Here is a 22818-nt window from a genome sequence, read left to right as displayed (position 1 = left end):
AAAAAATTATCTTATAAGTTTAACTCATGCATGTGTAAGGGAGTGCACTGCACTGACTAACCATCATGAGTTTATACAAAAAACTATCTTTACAGATCCCGCGGAAGAGAGTGCTCGATTAACGAAAAGTGAGATATACGTGAATTTGTATTATTTTTTATGTCGGAACCAAGACACTCGAGAGACCGATGTCGTTCCGATAGTGTCATCAGTCACTGTAATTGTCGACCAAAGCTCTAAATAATTTCCAGTAAATACACATACATAACCATCAATAAAATCAACGAAAGGTACTGTAAGGGAGGGCGTTTATTTATGCATGTATGCATTTATTTTATTAGAAGATGTTGTATTAGAATTAGAAGATAGTTTTATATTTGCATCCATCCATGGCTCAAACACGTCAAAAGAGTGGACGTCATCACTTGAACTGTAAGATACAAAATAAAGAATCACATTTAAAGGCGCTCTTATGGAACATACGAGCGCTCATCAGCATCACAAAGCTTAATGAACGAGACCCCTCGCAGCACACAAACGCGTACGAGGAAGACAACAGATGAATATAAAAAAAAGAATTGAGGTAAATTATATTTTGGTCATTCCTCTTGTTATACAGTCAGGCCGCGTTAATCCGAACACTTCTGTTTTTCATCAAAAACGCTCGGATAGTGAAACGTACGGACTACTGAAACGAACTTTTATGAACACAACTACAGTAGGGTTACTTCCCTTTGACATGGCAATACAAAAAATACGAACGTATACAAGTTGGGTGAATGCGATGTGGTGTTTGGGGGCAAGAAATCAACTTTTACGTTGGTCAGTTTGACATTGGCATACTTGTCACTGGCAGCGTTGTTACGAAGTAGGATCACGTGTCAACCACGTGATTGCATCTGTCTGTCAAATGATCATAGCCAATCACAAAACATATCATATCCGATTTCCGAAATTGTGCTCTTGCCGATAGACTGTCCAAATTCTTGACCAAAATGTTTACACTTAAGATCAAAATTGGCTTTAGAGTTTTCTCTTTTTTTTTTTCTTTTTTTTTGGTGCTGCAGTAATTTCACATCTTTTACGCCTAGGGGCGGGACTTGCCATTATGACTGACAAGCGTCACGTGATCTCATTTTGACACGATCAGTGTTTTATACAGGAAGTAAGCATGACAGGTATTACTCCAACTAACCAAAAGTGAGACCTACTAATTGATCAAAATCACAAACTAACGACATCTTCAACTCGCAAGTGTTACTTAACAATTACCACTGAATGGGACTCATGGTGTGAAGGGATTATCCCAACCTTTTTGATGTACCGCCGGATTAATGAAGCAAACCTATGTGTAATTAGCTAATCTGTTACCGCTGATTAACATTCGGATACGGAGAGTGAAGCACCGGATTACTGAATCAACAGGTAATGAGTTTACATAGTAAACAAGATTGGTTACAGCTAGCTATTGTTCGGATATCGCGGGAATCGCGGAGTCCGTTCCACGACTCGGTTCCTTTCCATACGTGATCGTCCGTCATTGTCAGGTGGAGAACCCGCGCACTTTCCGGGTCTGCGCTAAGAGATCAGGAGATGCCAAACCAAGGGCACCGAGAACAAGCAAGCAAGGGATGCAAGCAAGACATTTCAAAGGCGAGGTCCGTAGATTTATCATGCTTTTCCTGAATCTTGCCAATCACATTCCTGTCGAAAGAGACAGAAAATTTAGTGATATAAATAATTTCATTGGTTTTATCAAAAAGGTTAAGACCAAGTTTGTTAACTGGAATTCGGTTCGGGCTGTATAATGGCCTATTCCGGAGAAGTTTGAAAGCATCATTTTCCAGGACGCCCTGGACATGTTCAGGTTCGTACCGTGGATGGACCTCGGGGTCAAAGCCACAGGCATGGCGGAGACGATAGTAAAAGCGAGCCATGCCATCATGTCTTTTAAGATATGCTGTTTGTGCTAAGGACGGGCATCCGCTGACAAAGTGTAGGACAGTCTCTGTAAATTCATAGATTGCAAAGACGACATTTCATGTTAGCATTTTTGATTTAGAATCACATTTTGACGAGTGGAAGTGACTGGTCCTGAGCAGCGAAAAGGAAGCCCTCGGTTTCACATTTGAGATCAGCCGTCTTCATCCAAGTGAAGGAGTTGGTTGAATTGCTGTTCTGTTCCACATACTGCATGTACACACGATGCACAATGACTTCTCAGACAGCATCTCCACAAAGGACAGACTCTGGGAAGACTTCACCTGGTTTAGTCCCATCGCTGTTCCGCCCAGCAGTACATCGCCATCAACTGCAAATTTCAGATTGTGTCCAACAACCTTAAAATAGCTGTGGAATTCCTTGCTTTCATCATGAGTCTTGACGTACATCACCAGAGGATCATCCGATAAATATAATATGTGCAAAAGTACACAAAGAAATTCTGTCGTGAAGAGCCTCCACATTAATCAAACCCCTACCTCCAAAATTGATTGGCATATATAAACGATTAAGAGAGGAACGAGGGTGGTGTGCTCTGTTATCAGACATGATCCTTCTGGTACATGATCCTTCTGGTCAGACGGTCAAGACTCTGGATGTCTTGTTATGTCCAATCAACTACCCCAAAGGAATAGGAGAGGACTGACACAGCAAAAGTACTGGTGGCTTTGACCTTGTTTCCCTACCAGTCGCCTTCGCACAATCTAGTAGTAAGGATTCTAGATGTTCTGACCAAGATATTCTTGGTCGGGTTATGTTGCCTGCGGAAGTGTGTTTATAATCTTACTGTTAAATCAAATCCGTGCTCAATCACTTCTCTCTCCCTCTCTCATGCACACACGGCTAGGAACACACACACGCCAAATTTTTCATAATGACCAAGTTAGTTTGTTTGAGGTGTTTTGGTCTTATACAAGTCAGAAAAAGTTATAAATAACCTTAGTTTGAAAAACTAGTGAGAATTAGTGAAAATAGATGACCTTGAAATATGTCCATGCTGGGGGACGGGTTACGGGTGGGCCACTCTCATGAAAAGGAACTCAACAGGCATGTGACCATTTCTTATTGAAAGACAATTTTATTATGACATATAAATGAAAATGAATATATAAATTGAAGATGAACTCGCATCCATTATGTGCAGAAAGAAACTTCAGAAAATATTTGAAAATCAATAATTTTTTCAGTCTAATGAACTGCTGCACACTACTTTCTCAAAACATTTCCAATTATACCAAATTATTGAGTAAATTGTAATTCGCCAAGTTTCCCCAAAATTACAAATGATTTAAAGCTCGGGAGTGAACGGAATGTAACAAACAAATAAACAGTCGTTAGTAATATAACCTGTAACACTGTCGTCGCAGTCATGGGTACTTAACAAAGGCTTCCAATGTTGAAAATTTACGAGCAGTAATGGAGGGGTGAAAAAATCACAAATGCTTAACTACATACAGATCACAACAAATTATCTGAAGACCTCGATGGAATGTCACAAATATCTAACCATCAAAAGAGCAAAAAATATCAAAACTGTAATAAATATCCAACTTCACTAATTTGGAATAGCATCAGGAAGTATCATCTCCCAAGACTGTCACAATACATCTTTCCAAGAAGGGTACATGTGAAAGTGGGAGGTCGAGGATGGATGTGCACAGGTGGAAACTGGAAAGAAAAAGTCAGAAATTCAGTACCTGACTATTTTCTATGGGAGATTCAATTAAATTAAATTGTTTTGAAGATTTCATTAAGCAATGTACGTGGGTGAGTTTAGTTTTACGCCGCACTCAGCAATATTCCAACTATATGGCGGTGGTCTGTAAATAATCGAGTCTGGACCAGACAATCCAGTGATCAACATCATGAGCATCGATCTGCCCAATTGGGAACCGATGACATGTGTCAACCAAGTCAGCGAGCCTGGCCACTCGATCCCGTTGGTCGCCTCTTACGACAAGCATAGTCGCCAATGTACTTGGGACCATATTGATTAGAATGATGTCTTGACAATTTCGCAATATTTTTTTTATACATTTCACAATCATGATGTTTTCTTAAGTGGTATTTAGAAATGCCTCTTCAAAATCATGAAGGTATAAATTGATTAGTACCTACTTATATACTATCAAATTTCACATTATTGCTTCAAGCTAAGGCCCACAAGTTAAATACTCTGATGCCGGTGATGGTCAACCAATGCAACATCCACAGTGAAAAAAGAACATTCCAAATTGGTTAATTTTGATCTATTTATTTTGCGAATTTTATAATAGTTCTCTCACAGTTGATAAACTCCTGAGTCTATGATGAGATGGTAATATTACGCCCAAAGTTCAAAGACGAACTGAAAACAACACTTTAGACTCAAAACGCGGTAATCAATCCCAGTCCATTGAAAAATCCATTTTTTTTCGGTCATTTTAGGAAAAAGTCAAGTTGTGAAAATTAGTGACCATACGCTTTTCTCACGCGACCCGCTAAAAAAACAGTCAAAACGAGGCTCGGTATACAACTTTTGAAAATGGTGCAGTATTGCTGTGTACCGCTGTCCAAAAGCGATCGCCGGAAAGACAAGACACTGTCATTCCACAATATTCCCAGAAACGAAGAATGTCGGAAACAGTGGCTCGTAAACATCCGTCGTGACGAGGGACCGTTTTTCAAGGTATGTTACCGTATTTTATTCATGAAATCACTTGTCAGCAACTTGAAAACGAAACATTACGTGTGCACACGATTTTATGTGAGTGAGTGAGTGAGTTATTATTTAACGTCACATCGGCAATATCTCAGCCATATCGCGACGAGAACATTTAGTACTGAAATGAAGTATATATATCTATTATGAAACCTGTCAACGAAGGACAGTAAAACAACTAGAATATCACAGATGAGAATATAAAACTAGTAACTATACCTAAAACAATTTATCTATAGAGGACAATACAATATAAAACTGGGCTATAGATTGCTAACAACTGAAGGTAGATCACCATACTAGGGACCATGGGGACTTACAGTACCTTTGTTACCTGCATGGACCCTAGCTGGATTTAAATCATCCCCTCAGCCGTCAGCAATTTCGGAAATCTAGCCATACAATAAGAAAACACTTATACTACGATTAAAAACCTGGAAATTTAGAATTTACTTTAAATGTTTGTGGACTTACGTACCCTCTCAGGGGGACAATAGTTTTACAGTACTTCAACCCCCTTTGAGGATACAGCCACTAACAAGCACAGTTATGAATTTAAACTTCCAATAATAAAATATTTATCTATTTACAATTCGGTCAATAAATCCAATTCTTTTAAAAATGCAATGATTAAATGAGAGCTTGTGTTATTAAAAAGATCCTTCAGAGTTCGTGAATTAAAATACTGATCCCTTGTGATGGAATACTCAACACAGTCAAGCAGGATATGCTTGACTGTGATTCTTCCATCACAAGGGATACAAAACGGAGGATCCTCACCTTTAAGCAAATATTTATGTGTATATCTTGTGTGGCCAATACGACATCGTCGCATGATGACCTCCTCAAATCTGGACTGACAACCCAAGTAGGTGTAGCCAATATACGGTTTTATTTCATGTAATTTATTGATACCTACTTGAGTGTCCCACTTCTTCTGCATTAGATCACGGATATACGTTCTAATACTAACTTTGTAATCTGAATATGGAAGAAGAAGTGGTGTCACAGATTTGTTGAGTGCCGCCTTGGCAGCAAGATCGGCCATCACATTCCCAGAAATACCTACGTGACTGGGTAACCAACAGAAGACGATGTCGTATTGACCAGTAGCAAGAGTATTATACAATTCAATAATTTCAATTAAAAGTGGATGTTTACAAGAAAGAGTTTTAATAGCCTGAAGGCAAGAAAGAGAGTCTGAATAGATTATATACTGTTTACGTTTCGGGTGTCTTTGAATATATTTAAGAGCTGCTAATATGGCGTTAGCTTCTGCTGTAAAAATAGAACTATTATCTGGTAATCTAGAAGATATTGTTCTGGATCCAATCACAGTGGCACAAGCCACTGCGCCACCGTCCTTGGATCCATCTGTAAATAAGGGTTTGTAATTGCTATATTGATGTTTTAATTGATGATATTCTTGTTTATATTGTAAGTTATTTGTTTCTGACTTTTTAAATGATGTTAAGGTTAGGTCAACTTGTGGCCTAACCAATTGCCAAGGAGGAGAAGAAAGAAGACGGGAAGGCGATATACTTTCCAGCTCAATGCCAGCAGAAGAAATAAATGGTTTAATTCTGTGCCCAAGAGGGAGAACAAGAGACGGAACAAGAGACGACTTTTTGTTATACAAATCCTGATAAAGCGGATTGAACACACAGTTATAGGCAGGGTTAGATTCGTCATAATATAATTTAGTAATGTATTGTAAAGACAATTTTATACGACGTTGAGTAAGAGATGGTTCATCGGCCTCAACGTAAAGACTATCAATAGGTGAAGTTCTGAAAGACCCAAGACAAAGTCTTAGACCTTGATGGTGGACAGAATCAAGAAGTTTAAGGTTGCTTTTGCAGGCTCCACCATATACGATGGAGCCATAATCGAGTTTCGAACGGACCAGTGATCGATATAGGTGTAAGAGGGTAGCCTGATCCCCTCCCCACTTTGAGTTGGAAACAACTTTCAACAAGTCAAGAGCCTTCAGGCATTTAGTTTTAAGAGATTTAATATGAGGCAGAAATGTTAAGTGGGAGTCAAAGATTAGGCCCAAGAACTTGGCCTCCTGTACAACTTTGATGGGAGTGCCATCTAGAGATAGTTCAGGGTCTTTATGTGGCTTATATTTTCTGCAAAAATGTATACAATTAGTTTTGGATTTAGAAAATTTAAAGCCGTTTTCAAGACACCATTTATTTATTTTGTTTAAACACAACTGCAGTTGCCGTTCAATGGTATGCATATTTTTACCACGACAAGAAATATTAAAATCATCCACAAATAACGATCCATCAATTGAATCGTTTAAAACTTTTGATAAACTATTTATCTTGATGCTAAAAAGTGTGACAGACAGAATACTGCCTTGTGGAACACCCTGATCCTGATCGTAATGATCAGACAGGGTAGAACCCACTCGAACTTGAAACTGTCTATCATTTGAAAAGTTGGCTATAAATTGAAGTAAACGACCTCGCAAGCCGAAGTCATGTAAGTCTCGTAAAATACCATATTTCCAGGTTGTGTCATATGCTTTTTCAAGATCAAAAAAGATAGACACAGCATGTTGTTTATTAATTAGTGCGTTTTTCACAAATGATTCTAAACGCACCAAGTGATCGACAGTACTTCTGTTTTTGCGGAAACCACATTGTATATCAGTTATAAGGTTATTTGTTTCCAAGTACCAAACAAGTCGATTATTTATCGTGCGTTCCATGGTCTTGCAAACACAGCTAGTTAAAGAAATCGGACGATAATTAGATGGATCCGTATGATCACGTCCAGGTTTAGGTATTGGTACTACTATAGCGTCACGCCATGAAGAAGGAAATTTACCTGAAGTCCAAATATCATCAAAAATATATAAGAGCGTCTCTAAACAGGACTCCGGTAAGTGCTTCAGGAGTTGATAATGTATGTTATCAGCTCCACTAGCACTGTCATGAGCTTGATCAAGAGCAGTATGGAGTTCATGAATAGAAAACATTTCATTATAATCTTCCCCATTATCTGAGTTGAAATTAATAGTTTTCTTTTCTTGTTGTTTTTGATATTGCTGGAATTTTGGTACATAATTTGAAGAGGAAGAGTGTTTAGCAAGGGTTTCACCTAGTTTAATAGCAATATCTGATTTATCAGTAAGCAATTGATCTCCATGTTGAAGATGATGGACAGTAGATTTAGTACCTTTACCTTTGATTTTCTGGACCATGTTCCATACCTTGGACATGGGTGTCCGAGAATTTATTTTGGATACATAATTTTGCCAAGATTGGCGTTTGTTCTGTTTAAAAGTACGCCGTGCTTTAGCATTTAAAGTCTTAAATTTATTTAAATTATGCACCATAGGATGGCGACGGAAATAATGTTCTGCTTTTTTCCTTGCCTTCCTAGCTTGTTTGCACTCATCGTTGAACCATGGTTTTCTTATGTGTGGAACTACAGAGGACTTTGGTATACACTCATCAGCTATGGAGTTAAGGTCTTCAGAAAAACATTTAATAGCATCAGGAACGTCAATAAAACGTTCAGGTGTAAGTTTTTCAGCACACAGTGTTTCATATAAAGCCCAGTTAGCCTTTTTAAAGTGAGTGAGTGAGTGAGTTAGTATTTAACGTCACATCGGCAATGTCTCAGCCATATCGTGACGAGAACATTTAATACTGAAATGAAATACATGTATTGTATAAAAACCTGTCAGCGAAGGACAGTAAAACAACTAGAATATCACAAATGAGATTAAAACTAGTGTGGAAAGTTTAAAACTAATATTACTATTCGGACAATACAGTATAAAATCAGGCTATAGGTTGCCAGCAACTGAAGGTAGATCACCATACTAGGGACCATGGGGACTTACAGTGCCTTTGCTACCTGCATGGAGCCTAGTCGGATTTACATCACCCCCTCAGCTGTTAGCAATTTAGACATATCTAGCCAAAAATTAAAAATACAGATATACTACGACTAAGAACAGTGGAAAGTTTAAATTTACTGTGAATGTTTTTGGACTTGCGTACCCTCTCAGGAGGACAATAATTTTACAATACTTCAACCCCCTTTGAGGGTACAGCCACCAACAATTCAAGTTACAAATCCAAACTTCCAATAATTAAAATACATCTATTTACACAACATAATTTCAAAATTCAACCAAAAAATCAATTTCTTTTAAAAAATCAATAATTAAATGAGACCTAACGCTGGTAAAAAGATCCCTTATTGTTTTAACTGTAAAATACTTATCCCTTGTGATGGAGAATTCAACACAGTCAAGCAAGATATGCTTGACTGTGGTTCTCTCATCACAAGGGATGCAAAACGGAGGATCCTCACCTTTCAACAGGTATGAATGGGTATATCTAGTATGGCCAATACGACATCGTCTTAAAATAACCTCTTCAAATCTGGACTGACAACCCAAGTAGGTGTAACCAATATACGGTTTTATTTCATGTAATTTATTGATATCTACTTGGGTGTCCCACTTCTTCTGCATCAGACCACGGATATAAGATCTATTGGTGCCTTTGTAATCACTGTAAGGAATAAGAAGTGGTGTCACAGATTTGTTGAGTGCTGCCTTGGCAGCAAGATCAGCCATTGCGTTACCAGAAATGCCTACGTGACTTGGTAACCAACAGAAGACGATGTCGTACTGACCAGTAGCAAGGTTATTATACAATTCAATTATTTCAATTAAAAGTGGATGTTTACATGATACATTTCTAATAGCTTGAAGGCAAGAAAGAGAATCAGAATAGATTATATATTGTTTACGTTTAGGGTGTCTTTGAATATATTTTAGAGCTGTTAATATGGCGTTAGCTTCAGCTGTAAAAATATAACTATTATCTGGTAACCTAGAAGATATTGTTCTGGATCCAGTGACAGTGGCACAAGCGACTGCGCCACCGTCCTTGGACCCATCTGTAAATAAGGATTTATAATTGCTATATTTATGTTTCAGTTGATTATATTCTTGTTTATACTGTAATTCATTAGTTTCTGATTTTTTAAGTGATGTTAATGTTAGGTCAACATGTGGCCTAACCAACTGCCAAGGAGGAGAAGAAAGAAGACGGGAAGGAGCTATATGGTTCAGCTCAATGCTGGAAGCAGCAAGAAATGGCTTAATTCTGAGCCCAAGAGGCGGAACAAGGGAAGACTTTTTGTTGTACAAATCCTCATAGAGAGGATTAAAAACACAATTAAATGCGGGGTTAGACTCATTAGAAGCTAATTTTGTAATGTATTGTAAAGATAGTTTAATACGACGTAAGTTGAGAGAAGGCTCATCAGCTTCGACGTATAGACTGTCGATAGGAGAGGTTCTAAAAGAACCAAGACAAAGTCTTAGGCCTTGGTGGTGAACAGGATCAAGTAGTTTTAGGTTGCTTTGACAAGCGCCACCATATACGATGGAGCCGTGATCAAGTTTAGATCGGATCAGTGATCTATATAAGTGAAGAAGGGTAGATTGATCCCCTCCCCATTTTGAATTTGAAACAACCTTTAATAAATCGAGTGCCTTCAGGCATTTGGCTTTAAGGGATTTAATATGTGGCAAAAAGGTCAAATGTGAGTCGAAAATAAGTCCCAAGAACTTGGCCTCCTTGACGACTTTGATGGGGGTACCACTGAGAAATAACTCTGGTTCTTTATGGGGTTTGTATTTACGACAGAAGTGTATACAATTGGTTTTTGATTTAGAAAATTTAAAACCGTTTTCAAGACACCATTTATCAATTTTGTTTAAACACAGCTGCAGTTGCCGTTCAATAGTATGCATATTCTTACCGCGGCAAGAAATATTAAAATCATCCACAAATAAATATCCATCGATTAAATCGTTTAAAACTTTAGATAAACTGTTGATCTTGACGCTAAAAAGAGTGACAGACAAAATACTGCCTTGTGGAACACCCTGATCCTGATTATAATGATCAGACAGGGTAGAACCCACACGGACTTGAAATTGCCTGTTATTTAAAAATTTAGCAATGAATTCAGGCAAACGACCTCGCAAACCGAAATCATGTAAATCTCTCAGTATGCCATATTTCCAGGTTGTGTCATATGCCTTCTCAAGATCAAAAAAGATAGACACAGCATGTTGTTTATTAATTAGTGCGTTTTTCACAAATGATTCCAATCGCACTAAGTGATCGACAGTACTTCTGTTTTTACGGAAACCACATTGTATATCTGTGATAAGATTATTTGTTTCCAAGTACCAAGCAAGTCGATTATTTATCATGCGTTCCATGGTCTTGCAAACACAGCTAGTTAGTGAAATAGGTCGATAATTGGACGGATCCGTATGATCACGTCCAGGTTTAGGTATTGGTACTACTATGGCATCACGCCATGAAGAAGGAAATTTCCCGGAAGTCCAAATATCATTAAATGTTGATAAGAGCGTCTCTAAACAGGATTCTGGTAAGTGCTTCAGGAGTTGATAATGTATGTTATCAGCTCCAGTAGCAGTGTCATGAGCTTGATCAAGAGCAGTATGGAGTTCATGAATAGAAAACGTTTCATTATAATCTTCCCCATTATCAGAATTGAAATTAATAGTTTTCTTTTCTTGTTGTTTTTGATATTGCTGAAATTTAGGTATATAATTAGAAGAGGAAGAGTGTTTAGCGAGGGTTTCGCCCAGTTTATTCGCAATATCTGATTTATCAGTAAGTAATTGATCTCCGTGTTTAAGATGATGGACCGAAGATTTAGTACCTTTACCTTTTATTTTCTGGACCATGTTCCACACCTTGGACATGGGTGTCCGAAAATTTATTTTGGATACATAATGTTGCCAAGATTGGCGTTTGTTCTGTTTAAAAGTACGCCGTGCTTTAGCATTTAAAATCTTAAATTTATTGAAATTATGGACCATAGGATGGCGACGGAAATAATGTTCTGCTTTTTTCCTCGCCTTCCTAGCTTGTTTGCAGTCATCGTTGAACCATGGTTTTCTTATATGTGGAACTACAGAGGACTTTGGTATACACTCATCAGCTATGGAGTTCAGTTCATCAGAAAAGCATTTAATTGCATCAGGAACGTCAATAAAAAGTTCAGGTTTAAGTTTTTCAGCACACAGTGTTTCATACAAAGCCCAGTTAGCCTTTTTAAAATTTCGTCTTGATGATGGAGGAACATCGGATGGAGTTACAGCTTTTAATATAGTAGGAAAATGGTCACTTCCACACAGGTCATTGTGGACTGACCATTCAAATTCATTTAATAGTTCGGAATTTGTCAATGACAAGTCGAGAACAGAATAAGTCCCTGTACCAGGGTGTAAGTATGTGTTGGAACCATCATTATAAATACATAAGTCATTGTCAGAACAAAAGTCCTCCAACAATTTACCTCTAGTGTTTGTATTTACACTACCCCAGAGTGGGTTGTGCCCATTTAAATCTCCCATTATAATACAGGGCTTCGGGAGCTGATCATATAGAGCTTGCAGATCAGTTTTGGCAAAAGCTGAAGATGGTGAAATATAGAGAGAGCATAGCGTAAACGCTACATGTAAAGTAATTCTCACAGCAACAGCCTGCATATTAGTATTAAGTGAAACAGGGCTTTGAATAATGTTATGCTTGACTAGAATGGATGATCCGCCAGTGGCCCTATCACCCGGAGGTGAAAAAGAATGATATGCATTAAAATGACGAAGGTTAAATGTATCTGTTTGTTTTAAATATGTCTCTTGGAGACATATCGCTGAAGGTGTAAAATCCTGGACTAATAGCTGTAATTCATGTAAATTAGTCCTCAGTCCTCTGCAGTTCCACTGTACAACATTATTGGAATAAACTATCTTTTGGGGGGATTTATTGGGGATCTACCCCGCACTCTTTTGGAGGGCGACAAGCTATGTGCCCTAGAATGGACGTTTTCAGAAACGTCCATGTCTTCAAGAGACCCATATCTATTAAACAACTGAATTTTATTTTGTGACCCTTTAGGAGCTCTGCCACTTTGTTGTTTTGAAGCATCAGGCTTAGACTTCGATTTACCTTTCACAGTTTGTTGATTATCAGCTGTCGATTGAGATTTCGAGTGTGACTGAGATGATGATGATTTGTGATCAGAAGACGACTTTGATGTACTAGGAAGTGATTCCTCAGTCTGAGATGACATAGCAGGGTATAAAAGCTGTGGAGAATCGCGATTTATCCAAGTCAAGGTAGTTTGGCATCCTGTGGATGATTTTGTTATTTTTGAGGTAGACTCCGATGATGTTTTTGCTACTGTAGCGTAACTTTCTGAAAGATCAGACCTTTTAACCAGTTTTTTTGCCTCAGAAAAGGAGATATTTTGAGTAAACTTTATTCTGTTTATCTCCATTTGTTCTTTCCAAATAGGACACTGTTTCGAAGAAGATGAATGGTTGCCTGAACAGTTGGTGCATTTTTTGAAATCACTGTCACAATCTTCTGTTGTGTGTGTTTTCTCACCACAGTGAGCACACACAACAGACAATGTGCAAGTATTCACGCCATGTCCATATTTCTGGCATTTAAAACACCTGAGCGGGTTGGGGATGTAGGTATCAACTTCTATGTTACAATAGCCTGCCTTCACTGATTTTGGAGCATTTGGACATGAAAAAGTAAACAGATAGGTATTAGTTTGAAATGTTTCATTGTTTTTTCGGGTTGAAAAGCGCTTCACATATAGCACACCTTGATCTTTCATTTCACATGCTATATCAAGTTCGGACATGTCAGCAAACAATCGATCACGATCTCTGATGATACCTTTACTAGTGTTCAAGGTCTTGTGAGCAGAGACCGTGACCGGAATGCCCACAAAAGATTCAATACTCATCAGATTGGATGCTTGCTGTTTCTTGCTGCACTCAACTAGTAGCGCACCCGAACGTAAGCGCCGAATGTTCTTAACATCCCCAGCAATACCTTGAATGCCTTTAGATACTGCAAAAGGGTTCAGCTTTAATGGGGTCTTGTCCGGAGTCTCAATAACAAGGAAACGTGGCCAATACTCAATCGATAGAGACGGTCTGTGGTCAGTATCAACAGGATCAATTTCAAGTGGACGCTTTGTTTTTTTGTGGGGTACTTCATAAGCCATGGTTGGTGTTATATTGTTCATCATCCGAGCTCCCCACCCACCACGGAGTATCACAAGGACAATGCTAAAGCAAGCGGGCCTCCAGCTTGCAGCACCAAGGATACCCGGATGATATACTCCAGTGGAAGAATTATAAATAATTAAACTACAAGATTGGCCCATGAGCCATCGCCTTCTGGCATAAGACTCTAGGCAAAGTTCATATTAGAATTCACAATCAAAACTTACAGATCACCAGTAGTGCCAAAGCCGAAATTCAAAACAATTAAAGACACATACACAGTTCATGCACAGGGCTTGGCATGACCAGCCGATTGGTTGAATCGGGCCCATTCAACCACCCGTCTAGGTGAAGTAAGGGCCAAAGTGGTGTGTTGGGCAATGGAACGCAGTTAAAAGTCCAAATGCCCTCAACCACCAGGATCCCGTCCTCCACCGACACGGGACGCAACCCACGGCAAACAGGTTGCCCAATTTAGTCGCCTCTTACGACAAGCAATGGGGTGCTGTGAACACATTCTGTCCCGGGTCCACACGGGAGAAGAGCACTTAGCGTTACCCAGCACCCACCACGAGGAGGTGGCTCTTCATGGGTGCCGATTTTATGTAATGTGCACGAGACTGATGCTACCATTGTGCTTGCATTTGTATCAATATGGTAATCTGGGAGTGATTTGTTAACATTGGTCAAATGCCTTTCCTCATGTGTAATTGTCAACCACCATCATTCTGTCAACTTACGAGGTCTATCAAAATGCTTCAGCCATTATATATGTATATTTACTGCTTCCTAGCATGTATGACTCGATATATAATATGCTGCATTTTGTATTATGGGCCGCAGGCCTAATACTACAGAAATAAATCTGTCTGTCTGAAAACAATCCTTTGATTTCAATTCATTTACAAAGACAAAGGTGTGGCAGATAGTAATTGAAGTAGAAAAGATCTAATTTCTGCTTGGTATCTGACCATTTTGTCTCTGAAAAGTAGACACGCTCCAAATGAAAATCATTTTTGCACATGACATAAAAGTCACACCATTCAGATCCTGTTAGTGCCATTTGGCCCATAATTTGTGAACAAAATTTATGTGATAACCTGAGTTTATATGTTCCATTCACAAGATGAAGGTGTTTCAGTTCTGTGATGGACTCAACATTGGAAGGGCACTTTATTTCAAGTAAACCATATTCTGGATTGGAAGTGGGATCATACACTCTTCGATCTGGAGATGTACAAAGATGCTCACGTGATGGGTTAATGCTAAAACCATACTTGTAGACATTGTTTCCAGATTTTTCAGCATACAACTGTGCTGCTACCTGCTCCTGCTCAATACCATATCTCATGGCATCTGTCAAAACACGTTTCCTTTTTGTTTTACACAACATTGGGCACAGTCTCTCTACAAGCTTAGGAAAGTCACCTTTTCTAGATTCGACAGACTTAAAATTGGAAGATGTCAATCTGTTAGTATGGAGATCATGCCACATGGAATTACCAGATTGGTTCCTGGTTGCACTTTCAATCTCAACTGACTCGTCTTTTGACACATGTAACCCCTCATATATATCCTGTTGACCACAAGTCCGTGGATACATTGGAAATATAATTTTGCATACTAAAAGCAGGAGCACTCTTAACATTGGGTGATTTGTAATTGAATCAGCTTCCTTGTCAACCTTCATAGGTCTTTGATAGGACAAGACACATCCTTTCGGAACGGGTCCAAGTTCACTTTCCACCATTTGCATATTGGTAGCAGCTGCTAAACATGATCTGATTTGTGCTGATGAATTAACATTCTCCACATTTGTAGAAAGTGCAGATACGAAATCATGACATGGTAATGGAGACTGCACAGGATTATAAAAAGTTGAGTCAGTACCTTGCATTCTCCTTTTCTTTGCAGGATTAACTGTTGGTACTTTTACCTTTGTGATTTGAATGTCAGTAATACTTTCCGGTGCAATTCCTTTAGTTCGTAACACATGCCAGAGACCAAGAAATGATTACAGTCACCCTCTCCTGCTTTGCAACTGCATTTACAACTAGAAATCTTTGTTTTCATCAGTCTCATGAACAAGTTTCAACTGCCAAGAGTGTGGAGGCTCATTCTTGCGCATTGACCTAAAGCATCGGACTTTCACATAGCTCCCATCACATGCCGAGCGTACTGAAATAAATAAATGGGGTGTGCAAATATTACATATGAAATAATAATGATAATTCAGACTAAATTTTAAGAGCATGACTTTTTTTTCTTTAGTTGATCAGTGATTCTAATATCTCATTCTGTATTATTATGGACTCCAAATCATTGCTGTTCTATATTATTATGGACTCCAAATCATCGCCGTATTGGATAGAAAAAATCTATTTGTTTGAACGATGTTCCTTGATACAACCCAGGTCGTATGTAATCTGATCATGCGTAGTTCATAACAGGATGTGTTGAAAACCACACAATCAGAACATATCCCACCACAATTACCGCGATGATATTTTAGAGTTGCCCGCCCTTTAGTCGCTTATGACAGAATTTGTTTACCGATCTCGCTAATGAAAATCAGTATCGGTCGATCATAATTTATGTGTGAAAAGGCTGAACAAATAACAGGAGACATGTTTTTAATGGCATATTTCATAAGTTTGTAAGCATTCGTGATAACGATACGTTATAAATTTACTATCCTGCCGTGATAATATTTGTCTAGCATACTATGCTACATTGGTGTATACCTTCTACATCATGAACGTAGGATTCCACAAAATTGCTGTATCCCTTCATATAAACCGCACGTGGAATCCGGCACTCGGTGGCCCACACATCTATGTCACATGACTTCAAAAACGGCAAAGCCTTAAGACTCCTAGTCCACTGTGGTAGTGATGGTCCGTGTGACATTTTTCCTAGCAGACGACGAAACCGGAAGTGGACCTTGTATATCGAACCTCGTTCTCGCTGTTAATGGCCGCCGCGTGAGAAAGGTGTATACCTCTTAAAACGTAAAGGCAACACTGAAGATGCCAGGATATTACTAAAACGAAATAATGCAATAATGTTTCATTCGAAAGTTTCCTTGTAAGATACGACATGACAGGAAGTTATGGCTGAACCGGAAGTGCCCGGATGTTTATGTCGCTTATAGCAATACATAGCTTATGACAAGCACAAATGGTCAATACATTACATCCCCCTTACTTTCAAATTGAACTGACAGCCGTTATTATAAAACCTGAGCGATAAAGTTCATAAACAAACTTGAGTAATGAAACATGAACTTAAAAGACAACCCGGAGTTAAGGCTACTGGCTATTGTTTCACAATAGTTGTTTGTAAATGCATATGCAACATCGTTTAAGACTTGTCACACATGATACTGAAAGGCACTATATTTTGGCACATAGTTGTAGAGTTCACTTCCAGTCCTTGGTACGTACGGAATGAGAAATCACTGTACTATATTCCGGGTTGATCAACACACTAACAAACTTTAAAAGTCTTTGGTACTGATAACTTCAGCGAGCTAAAGTAATAACTAATGAACTTAAGAGTCTCTGAAATTCAACCTTAAACCATTACGAATCAACTAGAATCAACGTTTAGCCTTTTCCTTTAAAGTCTATAGATCAAGCTTCATTGGCGGCTTGACGACTCTTCCCAGTCTGGTAGTGTATGGACTGCTGCTGGTGGGAGGGAGTGCAGCAGTAATCTGTGGTGTAGTTCGGGGATTTGTGACAGTTGATGGCAGCTTTGGTGTGGATGGGCATGCTGCATCGCTGTTGGTTGTCGGTGAGGGGGTTTCCGCCTCATCGTCACTGAGTGGCTCTCTGGCTGTTAGCAGCAAATGTCGAGGGTCGTAATTGCTGCCGATTGCGGCGGTACTTTCGTTCACCGCACTGAACCACATAAGATCGAGGGGAATTGCATTTGCTTACAACAACCCCTGGTGACCACATGTTTTGTCCAGGTGAGGGTGACATCCTAATCTCATCACCCGGCTTGAGAGTCGTGTGCTCACGCTTGGCTTGGCCATCGTAGGAGTACTTCTGCTTCGTCTTTTCGTAGTCAAAGTGGTTCTTCACTTAGCGACGGTCATAGATTGCTGGAGCTAGCAGTCTCTGTGATCCGGGCAACGTGTTTCTCGGCCGCCTACTCATAAGCAGTTGTGCTGGGGACAGATTTATGCCCTCTAATGGAGTGGTTCTGTAGCGGAGTAGCGCTAAGTGTTTGTCTTCAGCCTTTTTCCACAGACGCTTAACAGTTTGTATATTTTCTCCGCTTCTCCATTTGAGCGGGGCAGGTGAGGACTAGATGTTTCATGAGTGATGTTGTACTCAGAGCAGAACTTTGCAAATTCCTCAGAGGCGTACTGGGGCCCATTGTCGCTCCGAAGAATTCTGGGTATGCCGTGTCTTCCAAACTGAGCTTTTAGCACCTCTATGGTTGTTCGAGAGCGCAAGTCTCTCAGTTCATCTACTTCAATGAACTTGGAGTAATAGTCGACTGTCAGCAGGTAGTGTTTAGAGTTGAATTCGAACAGATCGGAGCCGACTACCATGTATGGAAGATCAGGTGTGTCTGAAGATTTCATTGGTTCCTTTGGAAGCTTGTTTTGGAACTCGGCACACTTAGAGCAACTCTTGACCTCTTCTTCGATGTCAGAGTTCATAATTTGCTTACAACAACCCCTGGTGACCACATGTTTTGTCCAGGTGAGGGTGACATCCTAATCTCATCACCCGGCTTGAGAGTCGTGTGCTCACGCTTGGCTTGGCCATCGTAGGAGTACTTCTGCTTCGTCTTTTCGTAGTCAAAGTGGTTCTTCACTTAGCGACGGTCATAGATTGCTGGAGCTAGCAGTCTCTGTGATCCGGGCAACGTGTTTCTCGGCCGCCTACTCATAAGCAGTTGTGCTGGGGACAGATTTATGCCCTCTAATGGAGTGGTTCTGTAGCGGAGTAGCGCTAAGTGTTTGTCTTCAGCCTTTTTCCACAGACGCTTAACAGTTTGTATATTTTCTCCGCTTCTCCATTTGAGCGGGGCAGGTGAGGACTAGATGTTTCATGAGTGATGTTGTACTCAGAGCAGAACTTTGCAAATTCCTCAGAGGCGTACTGGGGCCCATTGTCGCTCCGAAGAATTCTGGGTATGCCGTGTCTTCCAAACTGAGCTTTTAGCACCTCTATGGTTGTTCGAGAGCGCAAGTCTCTCAGTTCATCTACTTCAATGAACTTGGAGTAATAGTCGACTGTCAGCAGGTAGTGTTTAGAGTTGAATTCGAACAGATCGGAGCCGACTACCATGTATGGAAGATCAGGTGTGTCTGAAGATTTCATTGGTTCCTTTGGAAGCTTGTTTTGGAACTCGGCACACTTAGAGCAACTCTTGACCTCTTCTTCGATGTCAGAGTTCATAGACGGCCAGTAGAGTACTTCTCTGGCACGTTGTTTGCATTTGACGACTCCTAAGTGAGACTCGTGAATCAGTTTCAGCATTCTGCGCTGGAGCGATGGAGGCACTACGATCCTCATTCCTTTGAAGATGATGCCATCTGTGATTGCGAGTTGGCTTCTGGAGTCCCAAAAGGATCTAACTGAAGGAACAGTTTCCTTTCTTGTATCAGGCCAGCCCTGAAGGATTGTGGATTTCAGTTCTGACAGCTCAGTCTCTGTGCGGCGCTGTGTAGTTCAGTGTATCTGTCATCCGTGACAGACAGGAAGTCAACCATGCTCACATGCTCTAGACTGTCTATGTCTGGAGTATTTTCAGGAAGATACGCTCTTGACAGTGTATCTGGAAGTTTCATGTCAATACCTCTTCTGTAGACACTCCTGATGTGGTACCACTGAATGCTCAGTAGCATTCTCTGGAGTCGCATCGGCGCAGATAACAATGGCTTTTTGAAGATGTCTTCAAGTGGCTTGTGGTCATTATACACTACAACTTCCTTGCCAAAGATGTAGCAATGAAATTTCTTGCAGGCATGGACTATTGACAACATTTCTTTTTCGATTTGCGCATAGCGCTTCTCCACTTCAGTCAAGGCTCTCGACGAGTATGCCACAGGTCTGTCGTCTTGGATGAGAGTTGCCCCGAGCCCGTTTTGACTAGCATCACAGTGAATTTCTACCGGCTTATTCACATCGAAGTATTTCAGCACAGGAGGAGTGCTACAGAGTTCTTTGAGCTTGGCAAACGCCTCCTGCTGAGCGGGTTGCCATGCAAACTGAACTTCGGACTTTAGGAGTTGTCGGAGTGGGGCGTCAATCTCACTTAAGTTTGGTATAAACTTGTAGAGGTAGGTACCAAAGCCTAGGAAGCGTTTGATACCTTCCTTGTCTTCAGGTGCTGGCATATCTTTCACTGCCTTCACTTTGTTGGGGTCTGGCTTCAGACCGTCTGATGTCAGCAGATGTCCGACGTATGGGACTTCAGATTTGCGGAACATGCATTTCTGCGTGTTTAGTTTCAGATTGTAGCTGGTTGCTCTTTCAATTACCTTGCGCAACACTTCATCATGTTCATTTACATCCCTACCACTGACAAGTATATCGTCCATGATTGCGGCTGCACCAGGGATGTTTTCCAGCATCTCGTCCATTATGCGCTGAAACATTTCAGGTGCGCAGCATAAACCAAAAAAAAGACGAAGCCACTTGTATCTCCCTATGGGTGTTAAACGTGGTAAGTAGCGACGATTTCTCGTCCAGTTCTATCTGTAGGAAACCACTTTTAGCGTCCAGAACAGAAAACACTTTGGCATCTGGTATGTCCGACACCACTTCTTCTATGGTTTTCCTTGGATGGTGTTCACGACGTATGACCTTGTTGAGGTCTTTTTCATCTATGCATATCCTCAGCTTGTTATTTCTAACGGAGGCTACCATAGAACTGACCCACTCAGTCGGTTGTTCAACCTTCTGTATATACCCATCTTTCTCCATCTGTTCCAATTTCTGAATAATCTGTGATTTCAGGGATGCGGGTTGTCGACGTGCTGCATGTACAACACCTTGTGCGCCAGGTTGCAACTTGATACTGTAAGTACCTGGTAGGGTACCAGTTGTCCGGATGAGCTCTGGAAACTCATCAAATTCTGGTGGTGGTTTTTCAGCTTTGACAGATTTAACAGCTGACGTGCGCATTATCAGTCCAAGTTCCTCAGATGTTGCACCACTGATGACATTTTCCTGTTCAATGTCAACAATTTCAAATGTTTTTGTCACCGGTTTACCTGATTGTCAGACTTGAAACGTCAGGTCCGCTACTGCCACTGGTTTGATCAGATCATTTGTGAATGATTTCAGTATGTTGTTGGAACGTCTTAGTTCTCCTGAATGTGAAATGTTCCGGTACTCCTCAAGTGTAATTGCATTACACTTTGCACCTGTGTCAATTTTGACAACAATGTCCTGACCACCTGATAGGGTGATTGTTTCTAGCCACTTGTCGTCTTCGTCGGAAACTGTGTTTACAACTACAGTTGAGTGAATGGTCAGAATTTCCGACTCTGACAGTTCTGTACCTTCATCCTCTGAAAGTATGTCAAGTGTGTTCAAACGTAGCCGTCGCCTGCACACCGCTAACCAGTGGTTCGGTTTCTTGCAGTAGGAGCATGTTGTTCCTATTGCTGGACACTTTCCATTATTCCAGGTGTGATTACTGTCTTTACCACATGACCCACATTTTCCTGTATTCTGTGAAGATTTAGGGGCATTGCCTCTGTTACTCTTCCTTTTATCCTGTTTGCTACTGCGATCAGGTTGACTTTGTTGACTAGCACCTTTGGGTTTCCTGAACTTTCTGCTTTTATGACTACCAAGTGCGAACACTGGTGTGTCTTCATCACGCACAATTTTAATTTGTTGTCTGGAAAGTTCAAATTGCCGGCCAACGTCCAGGGCTTTGGCTAAAGTGAGACCTTCACCTCGATCTAACAGTTTCTCTTGCAACTTTTTCTCATGTGCGCCACTAATGATGCAATCAATCAACATGTCATCTGAATCCGTATAATCACAGTCTAGCAGCATCAACCTCAAGTCTTTAACAAAGTTGTCAAATGATTCTTCACTAGTTTGCTTTCTCTGTTTAAGTCTATGTCTGGTAATACGTTTGTTTTTACGTGGCCTGATGTACATTTCAAATCTTTCCAAAAAATTTCACTGGGTCAGTTTTCTCACCGTCTTCCCATGGCAACGTTTTATAAATGTCTCTCCCCTGTTCTCCTATCCATGTTCCTAACCAGCCTGCTTTCCCTTTATCATCAATCTTCGCTAATGGACCATCAAACACGAAACTCACATGGTTTCTGAACCTCCGGAATTCCTGATACAAATCTGGGCTGTCCCAGGCTATATGCGGGTGATCAAAGTTCAAATTGGCCATTTTCTGCTACCACAGACCAATAAAGTCACTTTCTGATTTACGGATGGACGGATGGTTGTCTGATTTTTTCGGATTTCCGTGTTCACTTCTGACACCATGTAAGATACATGACAGGAAGTTATGGCTGAACCGGAAGTGCCCGGATGTTTATGTCGCTTATAGCAATACATAGCTTATGACAAGCACAAATGGTCAATACATTACATCCTTTTTACATATTTCCTCCACAACTATCCAAGAAAACATCAAATGTTGAAATCAGAGAGCCACTGCGTCAATCGTGGGAACAATAGGCAAGTTAGGAAACTCTACTCTTTCATTTACATTTAGGGTTTGAATAAAATGTGAAAAAAATTGTGCTAGACATATAAAAAATATGAAGTAATAAAATCAGCGAAATTTCCACTGGAAGGTCTTCTTAAATATGGTCTTTTTCGCTCACCTCGTTTCGCCGAAAATATCTGCTTTCAAACATATTTTATGTGATATTTATCATCACTGATGCCTTGGGTTCATGAATATGCAAAAAAAAATATGTCATAGAAATAATGGTAAAACATGCTCGAACTTTGCATCGTTTCTAAAAATAGCAACAGCTCCGCCG

General features: G+C 40.1%; 1 protein-coding gene across 1 annotated transcript; it reads right to left on the bottom strand.

Annotated features, from left to right (window-relative positions):
* Positions 1–21070: 21070 nt before the first annotated feature.
* Positions 21071–21967, bottom strand: LOC137259671 (uncharacterized). Its single transcript, XM_067797271.1, has one exon. It carries the CDS (start codon positions 21965–21967, stop codon positions 21071–21073), a length of 897 nt encoding a protein of 298 aa, XP_067653372.1.
* Positions 21968–22818: the final 851 nt, after the last annotated feature.

Source organism: Haliotis asinina, chromosome 13, assembly GCF_037392515.1.
Source record: "Haliotis asinina isolate JCU_RB_2024 chromosome 13, JCU_Hal_asi_v2, whole genome shotgun sequence".
Taxonomy (NCBI): Eukaryota; Metazoa; Mollusca; class Gastropoda; order Lepetellida; family Haliotidae; genus Haliotis; species Haliotis asinina.
The sequence above is the reverse complement of the archived record's forward strand: the minus strand, read 5'-3'. Positions and strand labels throughout refer to the sequence as shown.

Excerpts from the sequence above, each read along its gene's own strand:
- LOC137259671 (XM_067797271.1), bottom strand. The coding sequence starts at position 21,967 with ATGTACATCAGGCCACGTAAAAACAAACGTATTACCAGACATAGACTT.